This window comes from Echiichthys vipera (assembly GCF_963691815.1).
Source record: "Echiichthys vipera genome assembly, chromosome: 8".
Taxonomy (NCBI): Eukaryota; Metazoa; Chordata; class Actinopteri; order Perciformes; family Trachinidae; genus Echiichthys; species Echiichthys vipera.
Window position 1 is genome coordinate 25,623,864 of NC_139833.1, and position 27,564 is coordinate 25,651,427.

The following is a 27,564-nucleotide window of genomic DNA, read 5'->3' on the forward strand; positions in this document are numbered from 1 at the left end:
AGTGTGTGTACGAAAGGATAACTATTTGTAAATATATATATATATATATATATATATATATATATATATATATATATATATATATATATATATATATATATATATATATATATATATATATATATATATATATATATATATATATATTTACTGCTGCAAGATGTTGCAGATGGTGCCCTTAGCATCATCGATATGTTTGCAGAGAATGAGAAGTTACTCAATATGACAGCTTGTTTGGCATTGACTTACTGCAGAAGTAGGGGAGAACGGGGTTGATCGTCACATCTTTCACTTCCATTTGAATCCCTCAAAAACAGTATCCTTAATAAATTCTCTTTTAATGTGTAATGGAAGCCTAATGTGAATGAATGGAGTGACCTGCCTCTAAGCTTATTCTGTTCCAAAGACATGGACCGTTAAATACATCTTGTGCACTTGTGACATTCATCCCCATCACTGCGCTGGTAGTCACACACTATGAGTTGGTTGTCCCTGTGCTATTTTGATGGGGAGCGATCTCCTGCATCAAGTGTCTGAGGCAGTGACAATGTACTCTGCCAGTCAACTTTCCTGCTCCTCACTGAAAACTTGATTTGTGATCTACACTGGCTGCAGGGATGGGCATCTCCAGCAGCCTCTGATGTACTTATTTGACTGCAAAACCCACCTACACTTCAGAATCATGGAAGTTTAATGCTCCATCCTCTTAGACATTGGTATGAGCGTTCCTGACTTAATTCACTCAACTTTTCTTTTCTGCAATATCATGTGAAGTGGCGTGGCGTTTAATTATCCTAAACCCTCTGAATTGACGAGGATAATGGGATTCATCATTATAAGACCACAGGTGGAAACAATTCTGCAGTTTAAGAATACATCCTGAAATCTGACGTAGACATTTCTTAGGATCTTTCTTAAGAACAAATTAAAGAGAAGTCTAGTGCGTGCTCACCCTTAGATCACTAACAAGAGATATTATAAAATGTAATTGTGCCAATAAAACCAGCATCTGCCTACATTTCTAACAGCAGCATCACACAACAAACTCCCAGGTTTCTGAGAATGTACAGAGTTTTACTGTACAATTGTCTTTATCCTGGTCTTTATGAGTCAATGTATTTGTGTTTCTATTTTGTGTAGGTTTGATTACTAAGGGTGACCAGAGTCTGTAGAAACAGTGTGTGTGGCTGCCATCTATTGGTTGAATGAAATACATTTGAAGAAAATAAATGATCTGCTGCAAACATTTGTTTGACTTCAGTTGAATGCATCTTCCTATATTACACATTTGACAATTACTGAGATGGCAGGATAGCAACTTTTTTCACATTTCTGTATGTGTGTGTGTGTGTGTGTGTGTGTGTGTGTGTGTGTGTGTGTGTGTGTGTGTGTGTGTGTGTGTGATCATTCAGCCATTTGAGAGATACCAAAAATGATTATAACTCTTACTTTTTCAGTCTGTTTGCCCTCAGTCTTTAGGTATGTTGTTTTAGTCCCTTTTCTGTGGATCCACTTTTTAAGTTTAAGAAGACTGAATGGGAAAACACCTGAGACCCTGTTTCCATTTGGTATCAACATGTGGTCTGAGTGATCCGAACACACATGGACAGTCTAACTACAAGTGAAACACTCTCAGGACGCATTGGGGACACATTGTGATTGAATGTCAAAAACCACATTCTTAAGTGGTTCAGGCAGCATGTGGTTACATTCTAACAGTAGTCAGAATGGGTATGTGACTCTTGTCCACATTAGGGACTGCCTCCTCAACTGACACCCTGTGTGTGAGAGGAAGTACGTCCTCATTCACAGGCTTTACCCACAAGCCTGTAGCTCTGTGTATTTTGGTTGTTTTTGTAAACATTATCATTTTGAAACAGAAACCACTGAGAGTTAATCGTGCGTTCTGGATGTTATTATCAGGTTGTTGCCGATGTGTCCATTTGTTCCCTATTCAGCTGCAGATGAAGTTATACAGCTCTCTGGAGTTTTTCTGTGGTTACCTTCAAAAGGCCGCCCCAGAAGACTCAGATGTCTGTCCACTTGTGATTGGATCACTCAGACTATGGTGCTGGAGGTGTTGTTCCCATCACATACTGCTTGTGGCCTCTCGCTGAGGAAATTGAGCAGCCAGTTGCAGAGTGAACTGCTGAGACCCAGCTTGTCCAGTTTGCAGATGAACTGTTGTGGTATTATGGTATTGAATGCTGAACTGAAATATATGAACAGCATTCTCACATATGAGTCTTTCTGTTCCAGGTGGGTGAGGGCCGGGTGGGGGGCAGAGCAAATTGCATCCTCTGTGGATAGTTTCGCCCTGTATGCAAACTGAAAGGGGTCCAAGGTGGGGGTGGGGGTGGGGGGGGGGGTGTATTTGATGTGTGACTGGACTAGCCGTTCGAAGCTCTTCATGATGATGGGTGTTAATGCCACAGGACGGTAGTCATTGTTGCAGGATGAGGATGATGTCTTTGGCACAGGTATAATGGTGGCGGCTTTGAAGCATGATGGGACAATGGCTTGCTTTAAGGAGCTGTTGAAGATGTCAACACACAGTCTCGGTTCTGGAACCGTTCTCCTGGATAGGGGTTGGACACTATTCTTCTCTGGAGTTGCCCAGGGTGTGAGGCGCCGGGCGGGTGTGGGGATACTCACAAACCCCCGGCTGAGTGCCGCGGTCTTGGAGTTCACCCCAGTGGACGAGAGGGTCGCCTCCTTACGCCTGCGGGTGGTAGGGGGGAAAACTCTGACTGTTGTTTGTGCATATGCACCAAACAGCAGTTCAGAGTATTCGGCCTTCTTGGAGACCCTGAATGGAGTCCTGCATGGGGCTCCAGTAGGGGACTCAATAGTTCTGCTGGGAGACTTCAACGCCCACGTGGGCAATGATGGAGACACCTGGAGAGGCGTGATTGGGAGGAACGGCCTCCCTGATCTAAATCCGAGTGGTCGTCAGTTATTAGACTTCGGTGCTAGTCACGGATTATCTATAACTAACACCATGTTCGAACATAAGGATGCTCATAAGTGTACGTGGTACCAGAGCACCCTAGGCCAAAGGTCGATGATCGATTTTGTGATCGTATCATTTGATCTGAGGCCGCATGTTTTGGACACTCGGGTGAAGAGAGGGGCAGAGCTGTCAACTGATCACCATCTGGTGATGAGTTGGATCAGAGGATGGGGGAAGATTCTGGACAGACCAGGTAAACCCAAACGAGTAGTGCGGGTGAACTGGGAACGTCTGGAGGAGGCCCCTGTCCGAGAGATCTTCAACTCACACCTCCGGCGGAGCTTTTCTGGCATCCCTGTGGAGGTTGGGGCCATTGAACCGGAGTGGGCAATGTTCAAAGCTTCCATTGCTGAAGCTGCAGCGGTGAGCTGTGGCCTCAAGGTCTTAGGTGCCTCAAGGGGCGGTAACCCTCGAACACCGTGGTGGACACCCGTGGTCAGGGAAGCTGTCCGACTGAAGAAAGAGGCCTTCCGGGATATGCTATCCCAGAAGACTCCGGAGGCAGTTGCAAGGTACCGACGGGCCAGAAGGGCTGCAGCCTCTGCTGTGTCAGAGGCAAAGCAGCGGGTGTGAGAGGAGTTCGGAGAAGCCATGGAGAAGGACTTTCGGGCGGCACCAAGGTGCTTCTGGAAAACCATTCGACATCTCAGGAGGGGGAAACGGGGTCTACTCCAAGGTGCTGGAAAGGAGGGTTCGTCCTATAGTCGAACCTCAGATTGAAGAGGAACAATGTGGATTCCGTCCTGGACGTGGAACAACGGACCAGCTCTTCATTCTCGCAAGGATCCTGGAGGGGGCCTGGGAGTATGCTCATCCAGTCTACATGTGTTTTGTGGATCTGGAGAAGGCATATGACCGGGTTCCTAGGGAGATACTGTGGGAGGTGCTGCGGGAGTATGGGGTGAGGGGGTCACTTCTGTGGGCCATCCAATCTCTGTACACCCAAAGTGAGAGCTGTGTCCGGATCCTCGGGAGTAAGTCGGATTCGTTTCCGGTGGGGGTTGGCCTCCGCTAGGGGTGCGCTTTGTCACCAATCCTGTTCGTGATTTTCATGGACAGGATTTCAAGGCGTAGTCGTGGTGGGGAGGGGTTGCAGTTCGGTGGGCTGAGGATTTCGTCTCTGCTTTTCGCAGATGATGTGGTCCTGATGGCATCGTCGGTCAGTGACCTTCAGCACTCACTGGATCGGTTCGCAGCCGAGTGTGAAACGGCTGGGATGAGGATCTAAATCTGAGGCCATGGCTCTTAGCAGGAAACCGTTGGATTGCTTACTCCAGGTAGGGAATGAGTCCTTTCCCCAAGTGAAGGAGTTCAAGTGCCTCGGGATCATGTTCACGAGTGAGGGGACAATGGAGCGTGAGTTTGGCCGGAGAATCGGAGCAGCGGGGGCGGTGTTGCAGTCGCTCTACCGCACCGTTGTGACGAAAAGAGAGCTGAGCCGGAAGGCAAAGCTCTCGATCTACCGGTCAATCTTCGTTCCTACCCTCACCTATGGTCATGAAAGTTGGGTCATGACCGAAAGAACGAGGTCGCGTGTACAAGTGGCCGAAATGGGTTTTCTCAGGAGGGTGGCTGGAGTCTCCCTTAGAGATAGGGTGAGAAGTTCAGCCATCCGTGAAGAACTCGGAGTAGAGCCGCTGCTCCTTAGCGTTGAAAGGAGCCAGTTGAGGTGGTTCGGGCATCTAGTAAGGATGCACCCTGGGCGCCTCCCTAGGGAGGTGTTCCAGGCACGTCCAGCTGGGAGGAGGCCTCGGGGAAGACCCAGGACTAGGTGGAGAGACATATCTCCACACTGGCCTGGGAACGCCTCGGGATCCCCCAGTTAGAGCTGGTTAATGTGGCCCGGGAAAGGGAAGTTTGGGGTCCCCTGCTAAAGCTGCTGCCCCCGCGACCCGACCCCGGATAAGCGGATGAAGATGAGAGATGAGAGATGAGAGATGAAAATAAAAACGTTCCTAAATCTGTCACTAGCTGTGGAATTATGGCTTTCAATTGTAGAACAAACTCTGCATTTGGAAAAATTAACTTTCATAATTAGGGACCAAGAAAAGTGGAGTAAGATTTATGTAGAGGATAGACTCTTGAAAATATATTCACCAAGGAAGAGTTAGGAACATCCCCCTATATGTGTGTGTGTGTGTGTGTGTGTGTGTGTGTGTGTGTGTGTGTGTGTGTGTGTGCGCATGTAATTACTTGTTTAATTATCTTGTAGTTTGTTTGTGTCAGTGTCTTTGTTTTATGTTTAAATGCAGAATCTATTATTTGATTTATATAAAATACATATATATAAAAAATGATGATTTATATAAGTAAAGAATAGTCTAAAACTAAAAAAAATAAAGTTATAGAAAAAATAACAAAAGTAATTCTTCATTTTGATGTAGTTGTGATAATCACCAACTGATCACAAATGGTTTCTCAAAAAAATAGAAAAAAGGAAAAAATAATTAAGTAGATTTGAATTTCAAGTAGTATAACCGCGATATTGAAGGAATGCATAGCAATCCAGTAAAAACTCATCAATAGTGGAAAAAAAGGTTTCATTGAAAATGGTTGAAATACAGCAGCAAAAATACAGCCAAACCAATCAATGAAGGATACAGATGTGTATGATTTAAACAGCATAACTGAACAGATGTGTCAAATACATGATAGTTCAAGAACAGTGAATAAAGAAACACATTCTGCATTATTGGACTATATTTCTGTTCTTTTCATTGTCTTGTGTAAAGAGTTTTGCAGATTGAGACTGTTGGGAAATTGTCTTTCAAAATACTGTTATCCAATCCAAACACAGCAGCTTGTTTTACGTGACACCAGGGGTTGTTTTTATGCATTTTGTTAAGCATTTATTCATAAGGAAGTAGTCTGTTCCCTCACTTACACAAATAGGTAATAACCTGTAGTTTATTAACCAAAACACAAAACAGGAACATTAATTAAGCATTAACTAGGCAATCGTGAAACCTCCTTGTGCAAATGGTAATTACTTTTAATAAGAACCAAAACCCTTTTGTATATTTGCTCCACAGTAATTGAGTAGGGAAAAGTTATTTTAAGTAAACACAAGGCAATTATGCAGTCAAAGACAAAAATAATATTTTCAGTAGTAACATTATGTAGTGATATAATAAAAGCTGGCAAGAATTCAGCAAATGTGCATCATTGTTTTAATCATGTTTAGTGTTTTTAAAATCTAGAACATTTTGGCTCAGATAGCACCAATGTCCTACTTGCTTTCATTTCTACTGCTCTTGCAGTCTCTGTCTTTGCTCCCGTCGATGGTCAGTCCAGGCTCCAGGGCAGAGTGAAGCTCTCACTCTCCAGCTCTTTGCGAATGACCGATGAGAATCTGGCCAGTTGCTCTGAGCTGAAATGGTTTTTCCAGTCTCCCGCAACACCTAATACATAGAAAACACACACACCAAGACAGTCACATGAACACAACAAATCTCTGATATGAAAGAAATTCAGCTGTTTAGCGGAAATACATTTGTATAGAGGCTGAAAACAATATCATACACTAACTATGAACTAACTACTACTGCTACAAAACAACACTAACTATATCAGAGTACATCTCTCACTTATGGTGTATTAAAACTGACCTCTTCAGCGTCAATCAAATCAGACAGTTAAATGTATTTCAAAGCACAGGTACAAAAGCAGAGGAAGTGATGATGATGGACACGCGGAGCCTCACCTTTCCTGAAGAAGTGAGATTTGTCAGAGTTCATGTATATCTTAGGGACCAGGCTGAAGTTGGACATGGTGTTGGCCTTCATGCTCTTGAAGGTGCAATGTTCTGCTATCTTCTGAATGACCTCCTCACTCAGGTTACGGCCCAGGAAATCTGATATACGTCGCAGAGCTGCAGGGAGGTCCTGCACAGGGGCACATGGACACACAGGTGTTACCTTATATTATCATATCATAATGCACCAGGGTTTTTCTGCATTATAAATTTAGAGGCAGCTGCCTCGCTGAAACTGTCTGCCGCCGCGGTAGAATTTTGATGAAAATCAATGTAGTTCTATTAAAGCCCAGTAGCAATGTTTTCAACACGGTTCAACTCGACCTGAGCAGAAGGGGTGCTTTATTTCACTTCCGAGACGCAAAATGAGACAGTGTTCTTATGGATCTTAATTTGTGTTATTTATGGGTCTACAACAAGTAGAAACAGTCCCATTTCCCCATTGTACAATGTTTTTGAAATCAAGTGGCTGAAATCAGTGGAAAGCTTAGTGATGGTGACGTCAGTTATGCACCATTTTGAATGAAAGCATAGGGTCTTATGTTTTACGTGCATAAGTACTGAGAAAACGTGTGGGACCTACACTCAATAGTGTACCTGAACACATCCTGTGTAAACACAGGCAGAAGACTGATGCTGCTGCAGCTGTGCAGTGTGTAACAGTGGTGTGTTGTTGTGTGAAAGAGACCAGAAACACGTTTATTAATTACTCAACTGACATACAATTGATGTCAGTTTTGAATTACGTGTTTCCGCCATTTACTCAGTAATAATAAGTACCAGATAATTGTTGGTATCTGGTACTTGTATCTGGTACTGAGTCTCATGTAAAGAAGTTTTGCTGCCATGTAATACAATATAATGGAACCTGAACTATCTTTGAATTTTGGGATTGTTGCTCTGACAAAAAAGCAAATTAAAGACAGCAGTTTGACCTCTGGTAACATGTTTTCCTGTTGTTAGTTTTAGTCTTAAAAGTAAATCGCAAAAAGCCTAAACCAAACAAGCACACACACATTAAACCACAATATTGAGAGGGCAATAACAAATGAAAATCTCTTTCTTTGAACTGCCGCAGACATGCTGGTAGGACATTTTGTGAGATTTTAATGAGATGGATGATGTTTTTTAACACAAAAACTCAGCAGTAGGCCATGAGGGTTCTGGGGAGTGTTTTACCTGTCCCATTTCTTCATATGTGATGTACATTATTCTGTCTCCCAGCTCTGTGTTTCTCCAGCACTTCATGTGGTCTGTCCATTTCCCAAACATCACTGCAGACAAAACGGACAATAGACCACAATAACAGAAATGACGTACAAAGATGATGTTCTGTCTTTCACCTGCTTTCAATATCCAAATCACTTCACATGCTGAACCACTCCACTGCTGAAATTCATACATTTTTCAGAGTAAACTCTTTATGTGGGACATCTGACCTCTGCCCTCAAGGAATTTGTCCATGAATTCATCAAAGGTTCCTGGATCTTCGAGGAATTCGGCCATCTGATGGAAGTAGTATGAAGACACCAAGATGTCCTTAGGGTTCCTCATGACATAGATCACCTATTCAATGACAAAACAGGTGAAATGTGTATTAGAGATGAATAATGCATATACTGTCGTGATTGGTTCTGGACAGTTTCTCTCTCCTTTTTAATCGTTGTTTTTGTCTCCCTCTGCCGGTGTTTTTCTGTATGTGCTTTCTTTCTGTTTTCTGGTTTGAGTTTGTTTTCCTGGCAGGTGATCCTTGTTAACATTGATTACCTGCCACTCTGTATATAATCCGGTACTGAGCCTCACTCAGTGCCGGATCATACCCTCTACATACCCTGATGTCTCCCTGTGTACCTGTCCTCTTGTGTCCATTCATCGTATCAGTTTGTATCAGTTCTCTTCGTGTTTTTCCTTTGTGTTTAGTCCAACTTTTGTAAATAAGTTTTATTAAATTTGTTAATACCGTATTCTGAGTTCTGTGTCTGCATTTGGGTCCGCTCCACTGTGTATTCTCCGTCATCACACATGACATATACACCAAGAAAAAACAGTGTCACTTGCAGACAGATACACAATAGAAAGTCCAAAGAAGTCTTCACAGAAACACCACAATAAGGAGCTCCTCTAACTGTAGATGTTGCTAAAATAAACAGTAGGCTCCTGGATGATGGTCCAGGATGTATGGAGGTAAAGGGAGAATCTGCCTCATGTACAATAATTCAGTATCTCAGGGCTGCTAATGCAAAATTTAGCTGAACATACAATAGGCAGGGTTAGGGTTGTACGGATAAGACTAGGAGAATCATAAAGATCCACACCAGCCAGTTAACAGCCTTTTCTCCATGTTGAGCGCTGAGAGGATTGTCTACCTTCAGGCCACTAGGATTCTACATGAGGACATGCCCAGACCCACACATCTCGAATGAGTAGCGTGTAGCGACTGCCGGTCTTACTATATTGAATATAATAATAGAATGTTACTTTATTCCATTATGAATGCCATTTGTTTCTTTTAGACAGAGATGGTTGAGATTCTGTCCACAGGAATTAAACAGAGTGTGTGAGTTTAATGATGTATGATGTGTATGATGTCAATTTGACTGTCAAAAGACCATTTCCGTGTCCTGTCCAGTGACCTAAAATCTCCCCATCCGAGCCGTGTTGCTCAGATAGGCTGTGTGGCTGCTCCAACCCAATCTCTGAACCCATCAGCTGTCTGTCTGACGATAATTCAGCCTCTGGAGGCAACAGCTAATATTTCAGGCTTTCAAGTGTAGCCAGTGGATACACAGGTCAAGTCTTCCTCTTCCAAGCAGATCATTGTTTACAGTCCAATTAGCAACTTGAGACGTCAGAATGGAGTTGGAGTTGAGAGACAACGTCTCAATAAACAGATGCATATGAAAGCAGATAAATCATTTTAAAAAGCTGATCTATAAACAGATATCTGCATATGAAAGCAGATAAATCATTTTAAAAAGCTGATAAAACGCTAAATTGTGGTCAGCTGTTCTGACTCATTTGCCCACCTTGACTGTTTACTTACATGCAACTATAGTTGCTTTTTTTGTGTGTGTGTGTGTGTGTGTGTGTGTGTGTGGGGGGGGGGGGGTTAATTTTTAATCTTTTTTCTAAACTCAACAGAACATCCCCTGACATTGGACCTGAGAAAATAAATACATAAATGATAATATCTATTGACCATTTATCAACAAATCCACTGGTTGTCAAACTGTGGTACTCAAGCTCTCTCTGGCGGTACTTGAAGGAATCTCCAAAATTACGAAAAGAAACATTAGTTACTAAATTAATATAACACTAAGAAAATACTTAAACTTTTAAGATCCTTGAAATGTAATTTAAAATAAGTTTAACATTTGTTGTAATATTTTGCCAATACGTAGTCATGCTCAAGAGCTGAACTGTGATGTTAAGAGAGTGAGCAGAGGTAAAATGATTGGTCTGCCGCCCTACGCTGCTGTATTTCAACACTGATCTTAGTGGTGGGACTTGAGAGAGCCTGATATTTTCTGAGGTGGAACGTCCTGTGCAAAGTTTGAGAACCACTGATATAGCCAATTAATTTACTCCAAAAAATCTAATTGACTGTTTCATTTATGTTCATTCTATTTTGACAAACTGTATGTCATTGTATAACGCAACAAAAGCGAAATGTAAACAAATGTTTACATATGAAAATGCAAAACTGTAGGTTCAAACTGTTCAAACAAAGGGCGCTTATTATTTCATTTTGGTGAACCCGTTCTGCCATCACATCAAACTCTCTTCTCAAGTTTTTTTAATATTTTTAATCACATCAATGCCCTTTTTTGGTAAAAGGAAATGAGGGGGAGTCATAGTCCAACAAGATAACGGCTCCCAGAGTAGAGTACGATTGGATCAAGTTGAGAGAACAGGCCCCGGCCGAGAGGCTACGTCCATTTTTTACAGTCTATGGGAGAAACACATGCTGCCATCCAAGGAACGTCTTTTTCAGGGACGTCCCTTATTATTTCAGCAAGACAACGCCAAGACACATTCTGCAGGTGTTACAACAGCCTGGCTTCATAGTAAAAGAGTGCAGGTACTAGACTGGCCTGCTGCTGTCCAGACCTGTCTGCTATTGAAAATATGTGACATATTATGAAGCACAAAATACAACAATGGAGACCCCGGACTGTTGAGCAACTGAAGTCGTACATCAAGAAAGAACAGGAAATAATTCCTCCTACAAAGCTTCAACAGTTGGTGTCCTCAGTTCCCAAATACTTGAGTGTTGTTAAAAGGAAAAGTGATGTAACACAGTGGTAAACATGCCCCTGCCCCTGCTTTTTTTGTACTGGTCGCAGGCATCAAATTCGAATTGAGTGAATATTTGAAAAAAATAAAAACAAGTATAAAGTTTATCAGTTTGAACATTAAACATCTTGTCTTTGTAGCGTATTCGGTTGAATATAGGTTGATGATTTGGGAATCATTGTATTCTGTTTTTATATAAGTTTTACACAAAGTCCCAACTTCATGTGAATTGGGGTCGTATTATAATTCCGAATTTGGAGGAACTGACAGGATTACATTTCAGAGGAATTGCATTTTATATGATTTCACATGACCAATAACACAGGAATAACACGGGAATGACACAAAGCCTCCACTCTTTTACCTTGGCTTTGGAGGCGTGGAAGGAGGGGGGCATGAGGTGGTAAGGGAAATGTGTAACCAGTGCCCGCGGCGATGCCAGCTGATCCACAACCGATGCTAATCTTTTCTCTTCCAGCCAGGGCACCCTGTCCCAGTTAGGAATGGTTTGGATTGGGGTCAGATCACCCCCATTGAGCACCAGTGGGAGGATCTCCTGCATCCAGATTGTACCTGCAGAAAAGAAGAGCACAGCAGATAATACATGCCCATACATGACTGCTGCAAGGGCTTACTTCTACCATTAGGAAAACATGCCAACAGAGTGAGAGAGCATAATCAGTATCAGTGTATTCAGGAGTACCAAATCTGTGGGTTCTCCCTCTGACATAACTGAAACAACTTTGGCACCCCAAAAACTGTTTCTTTATATCCTATATTTATTTATAATTTGGCAAATCTGCCCATTAAAGCTGGAGTAGGTAACTTTCTATAGAAAAGTCAATTAGAGCGTGGTTATATTTCCTGGATTGATTTCACGACAGGTCAACAGCAGCACAGCCACTTTTGAACGCTTTGTTGAGCACAAAGATGCCACTTCTTTAGTTTTTGGTATATTTTGAATAATTATTTCCGTCAAGGAGGTTATAATTTCGCCTGTTTTAAATAAAAATGAATTAAAATGTACTCCTGACTAATCCTGTTATATCAATGTAAGCACCATGAAGGCCACTTAAAGAATGAAAAATTAAATTATTCGCAAATTTATCTACAAAGTTTTTCCACTTTGCTTTTCACGATATCTTAGTATATCTATAGACATATCCCACCTATTATGGAAGCGTTGTCATAGGTGAAATGGTAAGGCGCACATCTCAGGGCTTGATTCTATCTTGCCCATTTAATTCCAGCTGTAAGCATTGGTGCAGATCTGGGGGGGGCATGGGACCCCCCCAATTTCTGAAAAAACATGAATTGTCGTCCCCAATAAAAATACCCTAAATTATTCAAATTTTAGCAAATGATATAGTATAGTATTTTCAGACTTCACATTCTTCAATGATTGAAATGGTGACAAATATATGTGTGACTCCATCTCTGCTCTCCTCCACTACAGCACGAATGGACGGGGACTTTCTTACACAGACGCTGATGATCAGCAGGCTTTAAAAAAGGCTTTGTATTGTCATATCCATCCACAACAATGAATCATGCATAAAGTAGTCCCGTACACTGGGAGAACAGGACGATGGTGAGAAGAACTGGAGCTGAGTAGACTTTACACGTGCCCCTCAAAGTGATGATTTACTAATCTAACAGTTAAGTAAACAGTGATATATATAACACAAAAATCACTTTTGTGTTGAAAACCAAGAGTTTTGTGGTTCGTCTCTCCCCCTTGGTGTGTCACAGGAGGACTCCCTGAGGCTCCTGTCATGACACTGTCATGACACAGAAACACTGAGCCACAGACACACTGAGCCACAGACACACTGAGCCACAGACACACTGACCTGACTTCGGGTAAACCACAGCCGTGACGTCGTCGTCTTTAAACGTGAATTCCTGCGCAAACTTTAAGCTCTCTAACGAATGAGTCTCTTTGGGCAGCAGCAGTCCGTGATACAGCAGGTATTTCTTTTCACAGCACGTCATGTCGCGTATGAAAAGTGTCCGTAACACAGTCCGGATGAAAAGTGTCCGTACCACAGACCGTATAAAGAGTGTCCGTATAAAGAGTGTCCGTATGAAAAGTGTCCGTATGAAAAGTGTACCAGGCGAAATCACGGCAAGACGTGGCTCCGCTGCTGCATTCAGGTCCGTCGGAAAAATTGAAACACCACGCGACACCCCCGCCTCCAGAAAAACACTGAAGCGTCATGACACTCACTCTTCTTGAGTCTTCATATTTTGTCCGCTTGCGTATTTTCTGCCGAGTTGCGTCCTTTTGAAGACTACTACGCTTATTTCAAGTAGCCCCATAGGTCATTTTCTCCTGAAGCACAAATACTTACTATTGCCACACCTTTGTAATGAATAGCCAATTAGTAAAGCCTCCGTTTCGTTAGTCTAACTGAGCAAAACCAAGTGACAGCACACAACAACTTTTAATGAAACAATAAGGTTTCATAAACGCAACTTTCCGAGAGCAACCTGAAGGCAGCACATTGCCTCTTCCTGGTCAGAGAACAGGTCCGCTCAGCGATAAAGATGAACTGACACAATAAGATACAACTAGACAGTAATACGATAATATGACAAGAATAAGGTAAACATTACTTCACCATGCCTTTAAAGTGTGTAAAAGTATTGCAATGTTAAGCAATTTTAAAGAAAAAGAATTAAAAATAAATTTAACCAAATTGTGCGTATTCCTTTTGACTAATATTTGCTATTAATACATGCATGGGTGCAGATCCCTAAACTATTCAAAATGTTACAAATGTATTTTCAGACTTCACATTCTTCACATTTTAGATTCACATCTAAAAAGAAATGATTGAAATGGTGGGAAAACAAATATATTGCTGTATTGCAGTACTTTTTGAATGATATAACCAGCCTCTACAAAGTTGGGATTTATGGTGGCATGGTACTGTGTGAGTTAGACATGGGCAATTTGCTTTTGTGCCCCCCACCCCTGAATACATGTACATGTAAAATGCAGTGGTGAAGGCTCACAGATAGAAACCACACAAAAAGACAAATGGAAGTCAGTAAACATTCTGATATATGTCCATAAACAAAAGCAGTTTTGTTTCCAAGTAGCCTAAAACATCACAGTACTGTACAGAAAATGTTCAGGTGGGCAACACACAGAGATCCATTCTCTTCCTCAAGCAGCATTGATGTTGATCGAATCATCATTTATAGGAGCACAGATTTTGGTATTGCATACATGAAGAATTCACTTGTATAGACCATTTCCCAGTTTTACAGATAATCTTAAATGCGTCATTGGGGCCAAGTGGTAGCAAACATTCTGTATGCTTCTTCTAAAACGTCTCTGATGGTATTATTCTACATGTATTTAACAGTAATAAAGCATCTTATTATCAATAACCAACCAACCATCAAACTGTTGGTGATACTTAATACTGTTCATGGGAGCTAACGTCAAGCCAGTTCTCTCATTAAAAGGTGGCCCCTGCTCTGTTTGGTCATGTATGATGATGTAGCAGCTATCAAGGCCCAAACAGGGGCAGAACCCCCATCTGTTTAGAGACCAATGACAAGGAAAACAAATGTGCACATTAAGATAAAAAAACAAACATCACTCAACATTATACCTATGAATCAGCTAACAGGAAGTTACCAAGGACCCATGGTTTTTGCCTAGCAATGGAATTCCATGCACCTTTGTATGTGTTAAAAGATGGAAAATATCTATCCGCAAAAGTTGTTACTCTTACATCTCCATGAAGCTAGTGGAACAGCTGAAAAGAGACAGCTGAACAGATCATTAATACACTGTACCTGACTTGGGGTAAGTCACAGCAAACACATCGGTGTCTTCCACAGAGAAATGACGGGCATACTCCAAGCTCTCCTCGCTGTGAGCTTGAGGGGGCAGGAGCAGGCCGTGGTACTGAATGTAGTCTTGCAAGGACATGATGATCGTGTCTGGCGTTAAGGCTTCGCCGGGACACGAAACATTGTTTCTTCCTCTCTCTCTGAAGTAGTTCTGGAGTTCTCCTGTTACATATAGCCCCTTTTTTTCTGAGCTCCTCTCTATTGGCTTCTCTAGCTGGCAGGGCTGAACTACTTTTTTTTTCTCCTTGTAAAGGTTTTTGAATGGCAACTCTGTACTACAAATCATCAGCTGTTTTCTAATTCAGGGGCTGGACCATCACATGAGCTGAGGCCCAGGTTTAAAGGAGTGGTTTGCTTGCTTACAGAACTTTACTCTTCAGTCCTATAGGCAAACTCATCACTTAGTGAGTGAGCGAGTGAGTGATGCTGACGTTGGTCGAGGTTCTTGCTGATCCACTTCATGTTGCTCCCACCGCTGTTATTATGTACAAAGATAAGATATTCAGCTTAAATAACACACCGACGTAGACATTACGAAGAATGGACACATCTTTGTATAGAACCATCTGAAAGTAGCACAAGGAAATGATGCCAGTGGAACTTCAGTAAAAACTTTCAGTTTCCCTTAAAAATTGGTGCCTGGTACATTGCTGAACATAGTGGTGGTGTGGCAGCAGAAAAGGAAAGAACAGTGAAGTTGTCAGGTAGTAGTAAATGCACAGAGTTTCAGTTTGCCCATGAATAAATGCTGCAGCTCCCCCTCTGTGCATGTTCATAGTTGTGGGGGGCAACTTCTTGTCAGATCATTAATTACACAATAACACTTGAGATGAGTTACCCAGAACGATAAATTGTTGAAAATAGCATGATTATATTGTTGGATTATTAAAGCAGTTCTCAATTTAGTCAGAAATAGCTTAACCCTGTCCAAATGAATTTGGTTGTTAAAGCTCTGTGAACTTCTCAACCACTTGGGCATTCATGTGTAACTCTGAATATTTGACAAAGTGTGCATTTACCTGCATGCTCCTCTAGTTCTCACTGGAATTCACAATGTCAGGCCAAAGTCAATGGGCCAATGCAGCCATACCTCTCTAACAAGCAAGCACATTTTTTCAGCAACCACTGCGCACAAGCAGCAACAGTTAACAGAGAAGGTAGTGTGCATGTGTATTAGGTAACAGCAAAAGCCTATTGTGGCATTGCAATAATAACCGCTTTGTTGAACTCTAGAAGCCCCAGCTGAGAGAGGAGGGAGGGAGACGCAGAGAAAGCAGGCAGAGGGAGAGCTACACTCACAGAAAAGGGGGTTGCCATGGAAAATCATGAGGTGTGATAACAGGAGATGTGTTGTGTGAAGAGGAGACAGAATCGAACATATTTGGAGCAAAAACCCATGTGAATTTAACTTGTTTTATTCACTACACATGACTCAAAATTGAATTTGTTTTGGAAAAAAGTTTTTTGCAGCATTCCACCCTGTTGCAAATATTTTATCCTACCAACACTCCGGCACTTTTCACTGGATTGTCCCTTTTGTGAGAAACTAGAGGTGTTTTCGATACCGAATCCTCTCACCACCATTAAACTCTTTGTCCCGTTCTTTATGTCTCTTTACTTCACCACTCCTTTTAGGGGTCAAGTGTAATAGTAGGAGTGTGGGAACAGAGTAATGATAGAATGAACCAAGCTGCTGCAGTGAACCCTAATACGTTTGGATACTGGACATGACTGTGCACAGGTTAGACATCTCAAATGTTGCCTGTTAACATCAGTGAAGTACACCTTGTTTGACACATCGGAGATACAGTATCGGAGTGCATGTAACTAAATACCTTTAGTCTTTCTATTTGATGCAAATATTGTACATTTTACTCCACTACATTGCTGTGACACATTTAGTTAATAGTGACTTTTCACAATGCTCTCATAGCCTTCCTGCCCAGCAAAAAAAAGCCTCTTGGATGAGCTGGAAAATACATGAACACAAAGTTGAAAACAGGGCTGTTTTTCTGACACCATGAGATGTAGACTTTTAAGAAATACCTGGTTCTCCCAGCCATGCCACAGACATGCTTTTACAGAATATGGTTTATATACTACCCAAGAGTATGTAAAAGAGTACACATTAGCACAATAAACACCTAGAGCAGTGAAATGAATCACAATCAGGAAAATACTTAAATAATCAAAAGGTGTAAATTGTTTCTTTATAAACAAAAACACAATTTACAACACTGTCAGGGAACATATGTCTGCAGAATGAATACTTACTGACTTACTACCTTCTAAGTAAATTATGTGGATTTATCTTACTTTTACTTTAGTAAGGCTTTGAATTCAGGGCTGTTACTTGTAGTGGAGTATTTTCAATGTGGTATTAGTACTTTATTTAAGTAAAGGATCTAAATACTTCTACTACAACTGACAAAACCTCAAATTATCATTAATCCAAAAGCTCGAACTCACCTGTGATGCTCTTAGGGGATGTGTCTCCTCTTTAGCTTCATTTATGTTTTATAGTAGTCAATAAAAATGAGAGTGGTCAGGGAACGTCGATCTCTAAAGACATGAACGTGCATCATTCCTGGGTCAGTCTGTTGGTCTGATCTGTCTGGTTGAGCCTGTTTAAATTTAAAGAAATGGATTTCTGAAAACTATGAAATATGATCATTCATGACAGCCATCAAACGTTTATGTCAGATCAATCAAAACTCAGAGCAAGATACGACAAAAAGAAATTATTTTAATGACAAAATCACAGATGTTTACAATTCAACATAATGTCTCAACTCAGAGGGTTGCAGTGTATTCATAATGCAGCCCGGTTTTTAGTTCAATTTTTAATACAATTTGTTCAAGAGTTTAAAAAAAATCTCACTACAGTTAGGGTTTAACTACTTGTAATATTTACTCGTTTATAAATAAATGGATAAATCGGTGGCCACACAACGAGCTATCAAGAGTCTATCACTGCCAATCATTCGTTATAAATTCACTTAACCATTTAATCTAAGCACTTATGCCGGCTCATTGGACAACACATAGAAAAGAATAATGTTAGATATAATGTCTCAATTAGTTTTCGGTTGTTCTGGTACAAAATGTATCTTTTAACAAAACCAACACAGCTTGGGTAAGCCAATAAGGAAGCTTCCCGATGTCGCCGCTCAACCTGAAGTTCTAGCTTGTGGACTGAAGGCAAACAAAGATTCTGTGCATGTCTTCCATTAATCGCCTATGCAGAGTGACAAAACAAACTGGAAGAACTGCTCATCTTATCAGTTCGTAGCTTAGCCTTGTTTGTTCATCAGACCACTGCAGCTACTCAGATAGCAAGCATTTTCCAGTAGTCTTTGCTGTTGTGTGATGATACTTTAACCGAAAAGGTATCAGGAGTCAGCTTCTGATTCATGACCTGGGTCCAGTCTCGGCCAAAAAGACTGCAGGCTTACCCCAGGGTGCTGAGCTTTACTTAGTTGCTGTGGACCAGAGTGACGAAGAGAAACAGTGAGCAGAGAGAGATGGCACCGGTCAGCACGGCTTTCACCAACAAAACGGTCCAACTGCCTAACAGGAACACATGGACAAACAACCTGAAGGCACAGAAGAGAGAGACACAGTTTGAATTATTCGATGGCTGAAAACCATCCATCAGAGCGACAAAGTCCGATTTGTTGATGCATTTCAAAGTGAATAAAACACACAAGAAAACACAGAGAGAAGCTGTCATAATAGATACAATACATAGTATACAGTACATACATATACCGGTACTGGTACATATTTATACAGATCCATTGTAATAATACACATCCCTGCAAACAAAAATGCTCTAAAGGATGTAAGTGAAAACAGTTTACTGTGTGATTATATAGAAAACTATTACAGAGTTTAATATGCTACTATTCCAAATACTGTTTTTATATTATAGTTAATCTTGCAGGGTATCTGTAGAGTCTTAAAGTCTAAATACAATTATCTGAATTTTAGGCCTGATGAACATTATTTTTATAAAGTTATAAAGTTCAGTCATTTTTGGGGAAAAGTTTAGATTAACACTACGTTGTAATAAAACAACTAAATGGAACAAATCTGGAACCAATAACCACGAGCGTTAATTTCAGACTGTTCAGAACGTATTGGCGCACACTCAGTGCTAGTTACTCTCTAGAAAATGAGCTTGTTGACGTTATACGCCTGTCGCCTCATTAGTCGATGGTGCCAAGACGGTGGCGTCAAGACGACGGCGGCAGCTGCAGCAGTCTGTTTTAAATCAGAGGTGTGTCAGCGTGTGTGTGTGTGTCAGCGTGTGTGTGTGTGCGTGTGCAGGTGAAGAAAGAAACAGCGGATAAACTCATATTTCCTGACGCTAGTTTGTTTCTGTAAACACGACGCCTCTGCAAACAGAATAGTATTATCATGTATACGGGGAATATGAATAACCTGAGTTCTCCATGTAAACCCCAGATCCTGAATATGATCATAAGCCTCATGAACAGTATATTCACATCCATGTAAACGCACTCATTTGAATGTGCAGAGACCTCAGCTCCTGGAAATGTGCTGATATTCCTTAAAAAAAAAAAAACCTGTCAATTTACATTACAGGCCAAGCCTAAGTTGCTTTTTCATTCAATTATTTCTTTTGTTATTTAAAATATACATGTGCAGTTTCACTTTTAGAAAGAAAAGAAAATAAGCATTGTTTTGCAGTGAATACCTCAGAAATAATCATTCTTTCATTTGAAAAAGAAAGCGAACATATATTTTGTAGATTTTAATAACAGACATCTTTTCTCTCATCATTTGTCTTCAATCTCATTTTGTTAAAAAAAAAATCCACTTGAAAATCGGATTGTGAACTCAGTATTTTGAATGGAATCATGAGTTCAGTGTATTGTTACATCCATATAACAGTCGCATGTGAAGTTGGAGAAGCAGCCATAAAAAACATGCCAGCAGCAAACACCAGCCAACATCAGGATGAGGTTTGTTTTTCTGCTGTTTGAGTAATTCTGGCTGATTTCAGGAAAGCCAAGTTCAGACCAAAGACTCACAACGAGACAAAACTGTTTGACAACGTTGCAGGTGAAAGTTGCAGCCGTGTGAACTGCCCCGTCTTGGACTCTAACTGGCTGATGGTGTCACCAGTGACTCAGAGCCGATCAAGTGTTAGCATATTTTAGAGTGCTACAAATTATATCCAGCTACGAAAACAAGCCTGAGAGTCGGAGGTTACAACAGAGGTACAGAGAGGTGTTTCTATGGAGATGATACACTGTCTCCCCTCATGTCTCTGCTCGCGATGTTCAGGTCTGCAACGTTAGACCTGCCAGTTCACACCAGTTACAAGTTTCAACTCATCTCCTTGCGAATCTTAGGTCTGAACTGGACTTCAGATTAACCAGTTTAAACTGCAAAAATGATTTTATAGTGTAAAAGGATTCTGTAATGTAACATTGCACTTGGTTAGTACTGTGTTAATACATACATCTACTCTGTAAGTAATTTTGGGACTCTGATTTTCCTATATATGCTTCACCATTGGTTGTCAGTATGGATGTGAAATGGGTCTTAAATTGCCAAAAAAGTCTAAAAAAGTCTTACATATAACTTGTTGAAACCTGCAGAGACCCTGTCTTGTATAGTTTCTATTTTGTTCTATGCTCATTTGAGTTTATGTACCTCTTATTATTTATTTCTGTTACTTTCTATACGCATCTGTATTGTTTATGTTGTGCTGTTGCAACAACCAAATTGTGTTTTATTGTATGGACTACTGTACATGGGAGGGACACAGAACATGCAAATTGCATAAATCTCCTGATAGTGAATTGTGTTTTCCATTCATAATAGTGTCTTAAACTGAGCACATAAGAGTTGAACTGGTTCTTAGAAATATATTTCTATATGATGGTGCCTGTGTGTCGTCTGAACACACCATCATGGCTGCCTTTGCAAAAGCAGTTTCACTTTCTCTCTCATCTCTCTCTTTGGTCCAGCTGCAATGGCACTGCTGAATAAGCTGTAAGAAAAACTGTACAAAATCTTTCTGGAGCCTGTATTTGGGTATGTTTTATTTATTAATTCATGGTCAATTTTATTTTGTATGTTGACTGGTATCTGAAACTGTGTCATGGATGCCCTGCACTTTTTAACTGCGCAACAAATTTAGCTGCGGGTACAAATAAAGTAACCTGAAAATAACATTTTTGAAAAACGTAACATTGTTACAAATATTGAGTTCAATTTTGCGGGAGATTCTTGGAGTTTTGCCTTTTGTGCACGTTCTTATGCTGATGTGTGTGTAGAGTTCTGAGAATGAGGTATGCTTTCATAAAGTGTGTAAACAATTGAGGAAAAGCTGTCATTGTACTGCAAGTCATTTCCATTAACTCTCTGCTGTTAACTACTGCCATCCTGTGGTTCGCTAAAGTGCAGCCACCACATAGGCGTTCAAATCAAACCGAAATGGAATTTAAACAAATACTTTAGCTTTTTTTCTTGTCTAAAGTGAGATGAGAAGATTAATCATGGCATCATGTGGTATCGCACTGTCACACCACTCTGCTGTCTTTCTGTGTACTGTATTTGGTATGTCTGATGGTGTGTACATGTTTGTGCTGAGCATACTAGTGTGTGTTAAAAAACTTACTCCATTAAGAAGGCCTTGTACACGCAGAGAGCCAGCAGCACAGTAACAGGAAGTCTGAAGCTCTTAGGAAGGTCATATCGAGTGAACATCCAAACCACTGCTGCCATGGCGATGTAATGGACCTATAAACACAGGTTTTTCCGCACAGGTCTCATCATATAAGCATTTACTCTACAGATATGATAGCAATACAATTTACCCATGGACAGACAGGGAGAAAGCACATTGAGAACGAAACCTTTTAAATGCTTGTTTGAACACAAAGACAAGAACTAATTATTTTGTTGTAATCATTTGTGTGTTTGTTTGTGTACATCCCCATTAGCTAGTGCATTGTAACAGTAGCTACTCTTCGTGGGGTCTCCATTCATATTTTAACATCTCATCTTCAACCTCTTATTCGGGGTCGGGTCGCAGGGGCAGCAGCTTTAGCAGGGGACCCCAAACTTCCCTTTCCCGGGCAACATTAACCAGCTCTAACTGGGGGATCCCGAGGCGTTCCCAGGCCAGTGTGGAGATATAATCTCTACACCTGGTCCTGGGTCTTCCCCGAGGCCTCCTCTAAGCTGGATAGAATATAAAATAAGACTCAAAAGATAACAAAACCACTAAGACACAAAAGAAATCAGGGTTTAGAGGTGTCTACATCCATTTCACATCTTCATGAACAGAGGATACTAATAAAGAAAAAGTCATAGAATTTTATAGACTATTCCTATCTTTAGATCATTGCTGTCAACATGTGAGTGAGTGGGAAAAAAACGCTTAAAATGTGGCAGCAGTTCTGAAAACACAGTGGAAGGAGATGAGATGGGAGGATGTGGTTAAAGGAAAGAGCTGACATAAAGGACAACAAAGAGAGTGAAGGTCAAGAACAGAAGCTCTGAAAATACTCACCAAACTAATGTTAGAGTCAAAGCTCATCTGGATGTATTTCCAGTCAAACTCAATCCCTCTGGCTCCAAACCACAGAGGAAGACACCTGAAGGGCCATAACAGAACACAAACCGTGAGATTCATTGTTTACACGTGTAAAATGATTTTTGATCTTCTGCAGGAAAAGTGCGACGGCTTACCTGGACATCACAAGTTCTGCTGTTGCCCAGCCCATGGCAGCCACCATGATCTTGTACTCCCCTTTGCCAGCGTTACGAGACATCACAAGATGGAGACCCAACAGGTCTGCTAGGTCCACTGTTGCCTTCATAAATTCCTGGAAAACAAACTTGCATGTTATAAAATCTTATACAAGTTTGACAAAGGGTAAGAAAATGTGAATTGTCCTATGGCAGTTGTTACTATGATGAAGTAAAAACACTCACCCCTACAAAGTCATAAACCCCAGCTCCTCCTTCCCATGTGGGGAAAAATGTCGCTAGAAACAGCATCTGAAACACAAATAGAAGCAAACCCTGTTTACTACAGTACAACTAAATACAGTATCTATATGTACACCTTGATTCGATCCCATCTCTCCCTTTTAGTAAACATTTGGGGCAAGGTGAGACAACCACAAATGAAACCTATAATGTCAATCAATGACAAACAAGGTTTGAAGATACTGAAGCCAATAAAATGGCACCATTGAACTCAGGAAAAGTATAAAATATAAGGCTTTGAGAAAGTTATAAATATTCGATTTAGAACATTTAATGTTTAATGGTTTTGTGTTGTTGTTGGATGGTTGTTCTTGTTGTTGATTATTATATGTGCTGATTTTAATATTATAAACTCTAACAAGAAATTTTAATGAATACTAAAAACTATCAATGCCCACCAAGGGACTACCATGGTCAATGTTCAAAAAATTAGCTTCAGCTATTTACACGTCAGACACCGTTCCTGCAAATGTTTCTCTGTACCCAACAAATAAACAAAATAAAATATAACGTATGTATTTACTATCTCTTTTGTTGTTCTTAATTGGTATTTTTAGTCAACGTTGTTTCAATTACTGTGTGTAGGGGTTGTTTGGCTACTTTTTCTTTAATGTAACTCTAAAACTGCATTACAGTATTGTATTGTGTTGCATTCCTCAAAATCCTAACCAGGGACATGGTCTGCAAATGAGTTCTACATACATCGCATCTGCTGCATTTTAAATACAACAATGCCTACATGTAGCATCCCTGTCAAATTAATGAATAGGAATAAATATATCATAGTTTGTACTTTTACCTGCAATCTCCCCTGTTCAATTTGATGATGAAAGATAATTGAATTAGCAGAAAGCTCACTCACCTTACAGAGTTGGACAAACAGGTAGGTTGCCCCAGCCTGGACACATCTCCAGAAGGCATTGTACTCTGAACTAAAGATTGAACACAAACACAGAGTTAAATGACAGGACTGCTAAATAGGACGGCAAAGAAACAAGGTGCTCCAGGCAGAAATGAGCAATCTGGGATACAATAATGGGGACAGAAATAAAAGTGCTGCTGTATAGCAAAAGTACTGCCAAATTCAAGAGCGCACTAAACAGCTCTAAGAAGATTATGCAGACCCCTCCCAAACCTCTGACATTACTAAGCAGATTATCAACAGACTTCTTAGTCTCTAAACACATGTTGCTACAACATAGGAATACAAAGAGGCTCATGATGATGTAAAAATAAAAAATTAAAACTCAATACTTACAGGCCACTGCACTTGTATGTTATAAAGTAAGGGAAATAGGCCAGGGCAAAGCAGTTCCCAAAGTGAAACAGTGTCATGTCTGCTCACAAAGTTCAGCTCCCTGGGGAGAAAGAAGACAGGACTTCACAGACACCTGCTACAACAGACCAGGCTTTTTACTCACTCACTCACTCATATAGAACATGTCAGAAAGTGGCGACAAGTTCTCAGACGCCAAGGAGACTCCTCCACGAGTGTTGTTCTTACCAGCTAAGCCCCCCAAGTTTAAATATAGTAATATTCACAATGATATAGAACAGAAAACAGCAGCGTCTGCTCGCACTGGAGAAGATGCGACCAGATAATGTAGCAGCCGGCTGTCTTTCTGTCTCTAAACTTCTGTGATTGACGTGACTTATATTATTACCATGACACGTTTAATTCTCGACATAACGTGTTCATTTGTATTCAGTGACAACTGTAGACAGCCATGAACAGGTCTGGATGGTGTCACACAGTCGCCTGTAACGTTACCGTGTCATACCCGGAGCTACATTGACACAACCAGGCTAACGGGCTGATTTACAGCATCTACAAAGCAATAACAAGTGTCTCATCGCTAAGTAGAATGTGTAGCAGTGGTCTTTAAAAATCCATTTACAGAGCTATAAAGCTTTTTAACGTTAAAGCCATTTAGGAAATGAATAGTCTGTAAATTAGCTAACGTTTGCTAAACTACAATCCCGTTGCCGGAGTAACATGAGACAACCTCCTGTCCGTTATCTGGCGACAAACCATCAAGCTAGTGTTGATTAAGTTTCCATTTAGGCCAACAACTGTACACAGAGCCTTTAAGTGTCAGCACTTACTGTCTTTGAAGAGCTAAGACGAGTTCACTGTCTGCTGCTACTGTCTCGTTGAATGACAAACGGAAGTAAGTTTGGGTCCACCTCGAAATGCCTCCGACTGTGTCCCCGGTGAAAATTATATGTTCCAGAAGATACTATCCACAGTGTCATATGTGCGTTAACAGTTATAAGGTAACACAATACGCCCTTTAATGTCTCTATTGTATGTTATAGTGTACCCCTATGTATATACTGTTGTACTGTCTTGTGTTTTTGTCGAATTGTAGGCCTACCTTTGTATTGTGTGAAGATAATTGTGTGGTTTAAAGGGGCTGTGCGCCACATCCAGAACCGGTTGAATGTAGAATATTCATTAAAAGCTATATCTAAAATATTAATAATAATTATAAGAATAATAACAATAATACACCTACGGGGCATTTTGAGGGGTACAGAATGAAAGTATTGCTTTTCCATTAAATATATATTTAGTCTGAATTAATGTTTTTTTTTATTTTTTATTTGATGGGTTTGACAATGACTTTCTGTCATGTTCTGTTTACATTGTACCAGCCAATAGCGGCCATTTTAACAGCCATTGCGGGGTTGCCAGGGTTGTCTGTTGTTCAGTGCAGCTACTGTAGGCTGGCACTGGGTGAAATCGTTATTTGTCCCAGCAGCTGAGACGGGCAAAAACCAGAGTCAATATAGGCCAAGCGTTCACTCCATGGACTGAGAGAAAGGAGTTAAAAAACATTAAAACGCACGACCAAATGGCTACTTTTCTCCTTGATGGTAAGCTAACTTTCATGTTTACTTAGCTGTAACGTTAACAGCTAACGCTAACCGTCAGTCAAACTCCTCTGCAATCCTTGTTTTAATGGTGCGATTTGCCGGGGGATAGGTTCAAACAGACTCAAACAGACTCAGGTCTCCTGTAGGCTACTGGGCCGGGTCTGACCAACCTGGCAACCCGACTGCTTTTAATTATATTTTGTTGTTGCGACTACAATCCTGAGACACTAGATGGCGGTGTTCTGCTCATTATCCATATTTAACCTTTAATTTAGCAACAAGCAAATCTTTGCTATGTAGAGATATAGTGGAGTTATGGTGCCCTGAGAATAAAGTCAGTCTCACTCTGTGTGTTGTAATTTCAGTTTCACTGTTTGTTTTGGTAGCTGGTCAAGTTGTACATGCATACACTGCATGCAAGGGCCTTGACAAGATAGATGAGTACGGTATGGTAGGATACCCTCAAGACAAGAAGACAAACACAGACTTTAAAGAATAATTTAGCATTAGCATTTATATGGTCGCCTAATGTATCCTCATATTCTTTGAATTAGTCAGAAAAGTGCACTTTCTATCACCCTGGTTCCCCATGTAGCCCATGCCTATGTATTATTTGAATATTCAAATAATGACAATGTATTTGTTTCTTCAGAAAACAGGAAGATCATTAATAAGCAATTAATATGTATTTATTTTTCAAATGCTTGCATTTTTACATATTTTGCAATTACTTCTAGGTGTTTATTGAACTGAAAGGCTTTAAATGTGTCTGGCAGCCATAAGGTACTGTTAACACATAAAGACTGGCTTTAACCTATTTTTTTTAACAACAAAAAAAACTAACAATAAATGAAACATGTAATAGATTGTGTTTTAGTTACAGCAATTAGGGACTCACAGTATAGCCCCAGCACTGAGGGAATCCAGCTGGAGGAGGTAATGATTTCATGTTAGTTAAACCTGAGAACACTCATATGTCATGTCTATGATACAAATATAAATATGTGTTAATGTTACACAAAGAAACAAGAAGATTTATAAATGTATTTATTTGACCACAAAACATGTAAAAGGTAAAAGACAGTCACGGGACATCCTCACTCCCTCTGTGTGGTAATATTCTTTCTCACTCTGTGGCGAAACTAACCAGGAAATACATTTCTGAGTATCTAATCTTATATTTTAGGTCATCACTATAGAACAGGGGTTCTCAATCATTCCCAAACTTGATACATCATGAATTCCTGTGATCACGAGTGAAGGAATCACTGAAGTCACTGTTACCTCAGCCAGAGAGTGTGAATGCATTTCTCAGGTCAAGGGTAGTAAACAGCCCCGCACACATCACCCGAGCTGAACAGACCAGCATAGCATAAAAGAGCACTCTTCTAATTTAATTATGATAATTCATTCATAAATCAAACCAATGTTATGTATTTTAATCGTCTGATATGCGACAGAACACAAGTGGATCTGCAAACCAATCTGGGTTCTTACTTGCACGGATCATTGAAAGACAGAGAGCTCAGTGTGTAAACCTACAGGCAAAAATAATAATAAACCTAAACTTCCCCATTGTTGAAAGTCTGATTTAAAATGTGTTTTTCTTTGTAACAGATGAAGTTTCTTTTTTCAGAGCAGTCCCTTATGATCCAGTTGGTAGTGTTGTATTTGGACAGGGTCCCACAGTGCGTCCATGGCGACGGGCAGT

At 40.6% G+C, this 27,564-nt stretch overlaps 2 protein-coding genes across 3 annotated transcripts; both read right to left on the reverse strand.

The window, feature by feature from the left end:
* Positions 1 to 5,610: 5,610 nt before the first annotated feature.
* sult2st3 (sulfotransferase family 2, cytosolic sulfotransferase 3) lies at positions 5,611 to 15,054 on the reverse strand. Of its 2 annotated transcripts, none has more exons than XM_083919104.1 (6): positions 14,880 to 15,054; positions 11,428 to 11,636; positions 8,207 to 8,333; positions 7,947 to 8,041; positions 6,717 to 6,897; positions 5,611 to 6,414 (listed from the first exon to the last, which is right to left on the reverse strand). In XM_083919104.1, the coding sequence occupies exons 1-6, from the start codon at positions 15,013 to 15,015 to the stop codon at positions 6,299 to 6,301; spliced, it is 864 nt and encodes a 287-aa protein (XP_083775230.1). In that variant the 5' UTR covers positions 15,016 to 15,054; the 3' UTR covers positions 5,611 to 6,298. The 2 variants fall into 2 exon arrangements, with proteins under 2 accessions (XP_083775230.1, XP_083775229.1); XM_083919103.1 differs by lacking the exon at positions 14,880 to 15,054 and adding an exon at positions 12,917 to 13,192 and having other exon boundaries at positions 5,613 to 6,414.
* A 2,674-nt stretch (positions 15,055 to 17,728) lies between these two features.
* Positions 17,729 to 25,133, reverse strand: tmem147 (transmembrane protein 147). The gene is made up of 8 exons (XM_083918625.1): positions 25,080 to 25,133; positions 24,232 to 24,331; positions 23,836 to 23,905; positions 22,917 to 22,982; positions 22,671 to 22,807; positions 22,492 to 22,576; positions 21,595 to 21,716; positions 17,729 to 18,532 (listed from the first exon to the last, which is right to left on the reverse strand). The coding sequence occupies exons 2-8, from the start codon at positions 24,306 to 24,308 to the stop codon at positions 18,412 to 18,414; spliced, it is 678 nt and encodes a 225-aa protein (XP_083774751.1). The 5' UTR covers positions 24,309 to 24,331; positions 25,080 to 25,133; the 3' UTR covers positions 17,729 to 18,411.
* Positions 25,134 to 27,564: the final 2,431 nt, after the last annotated feature.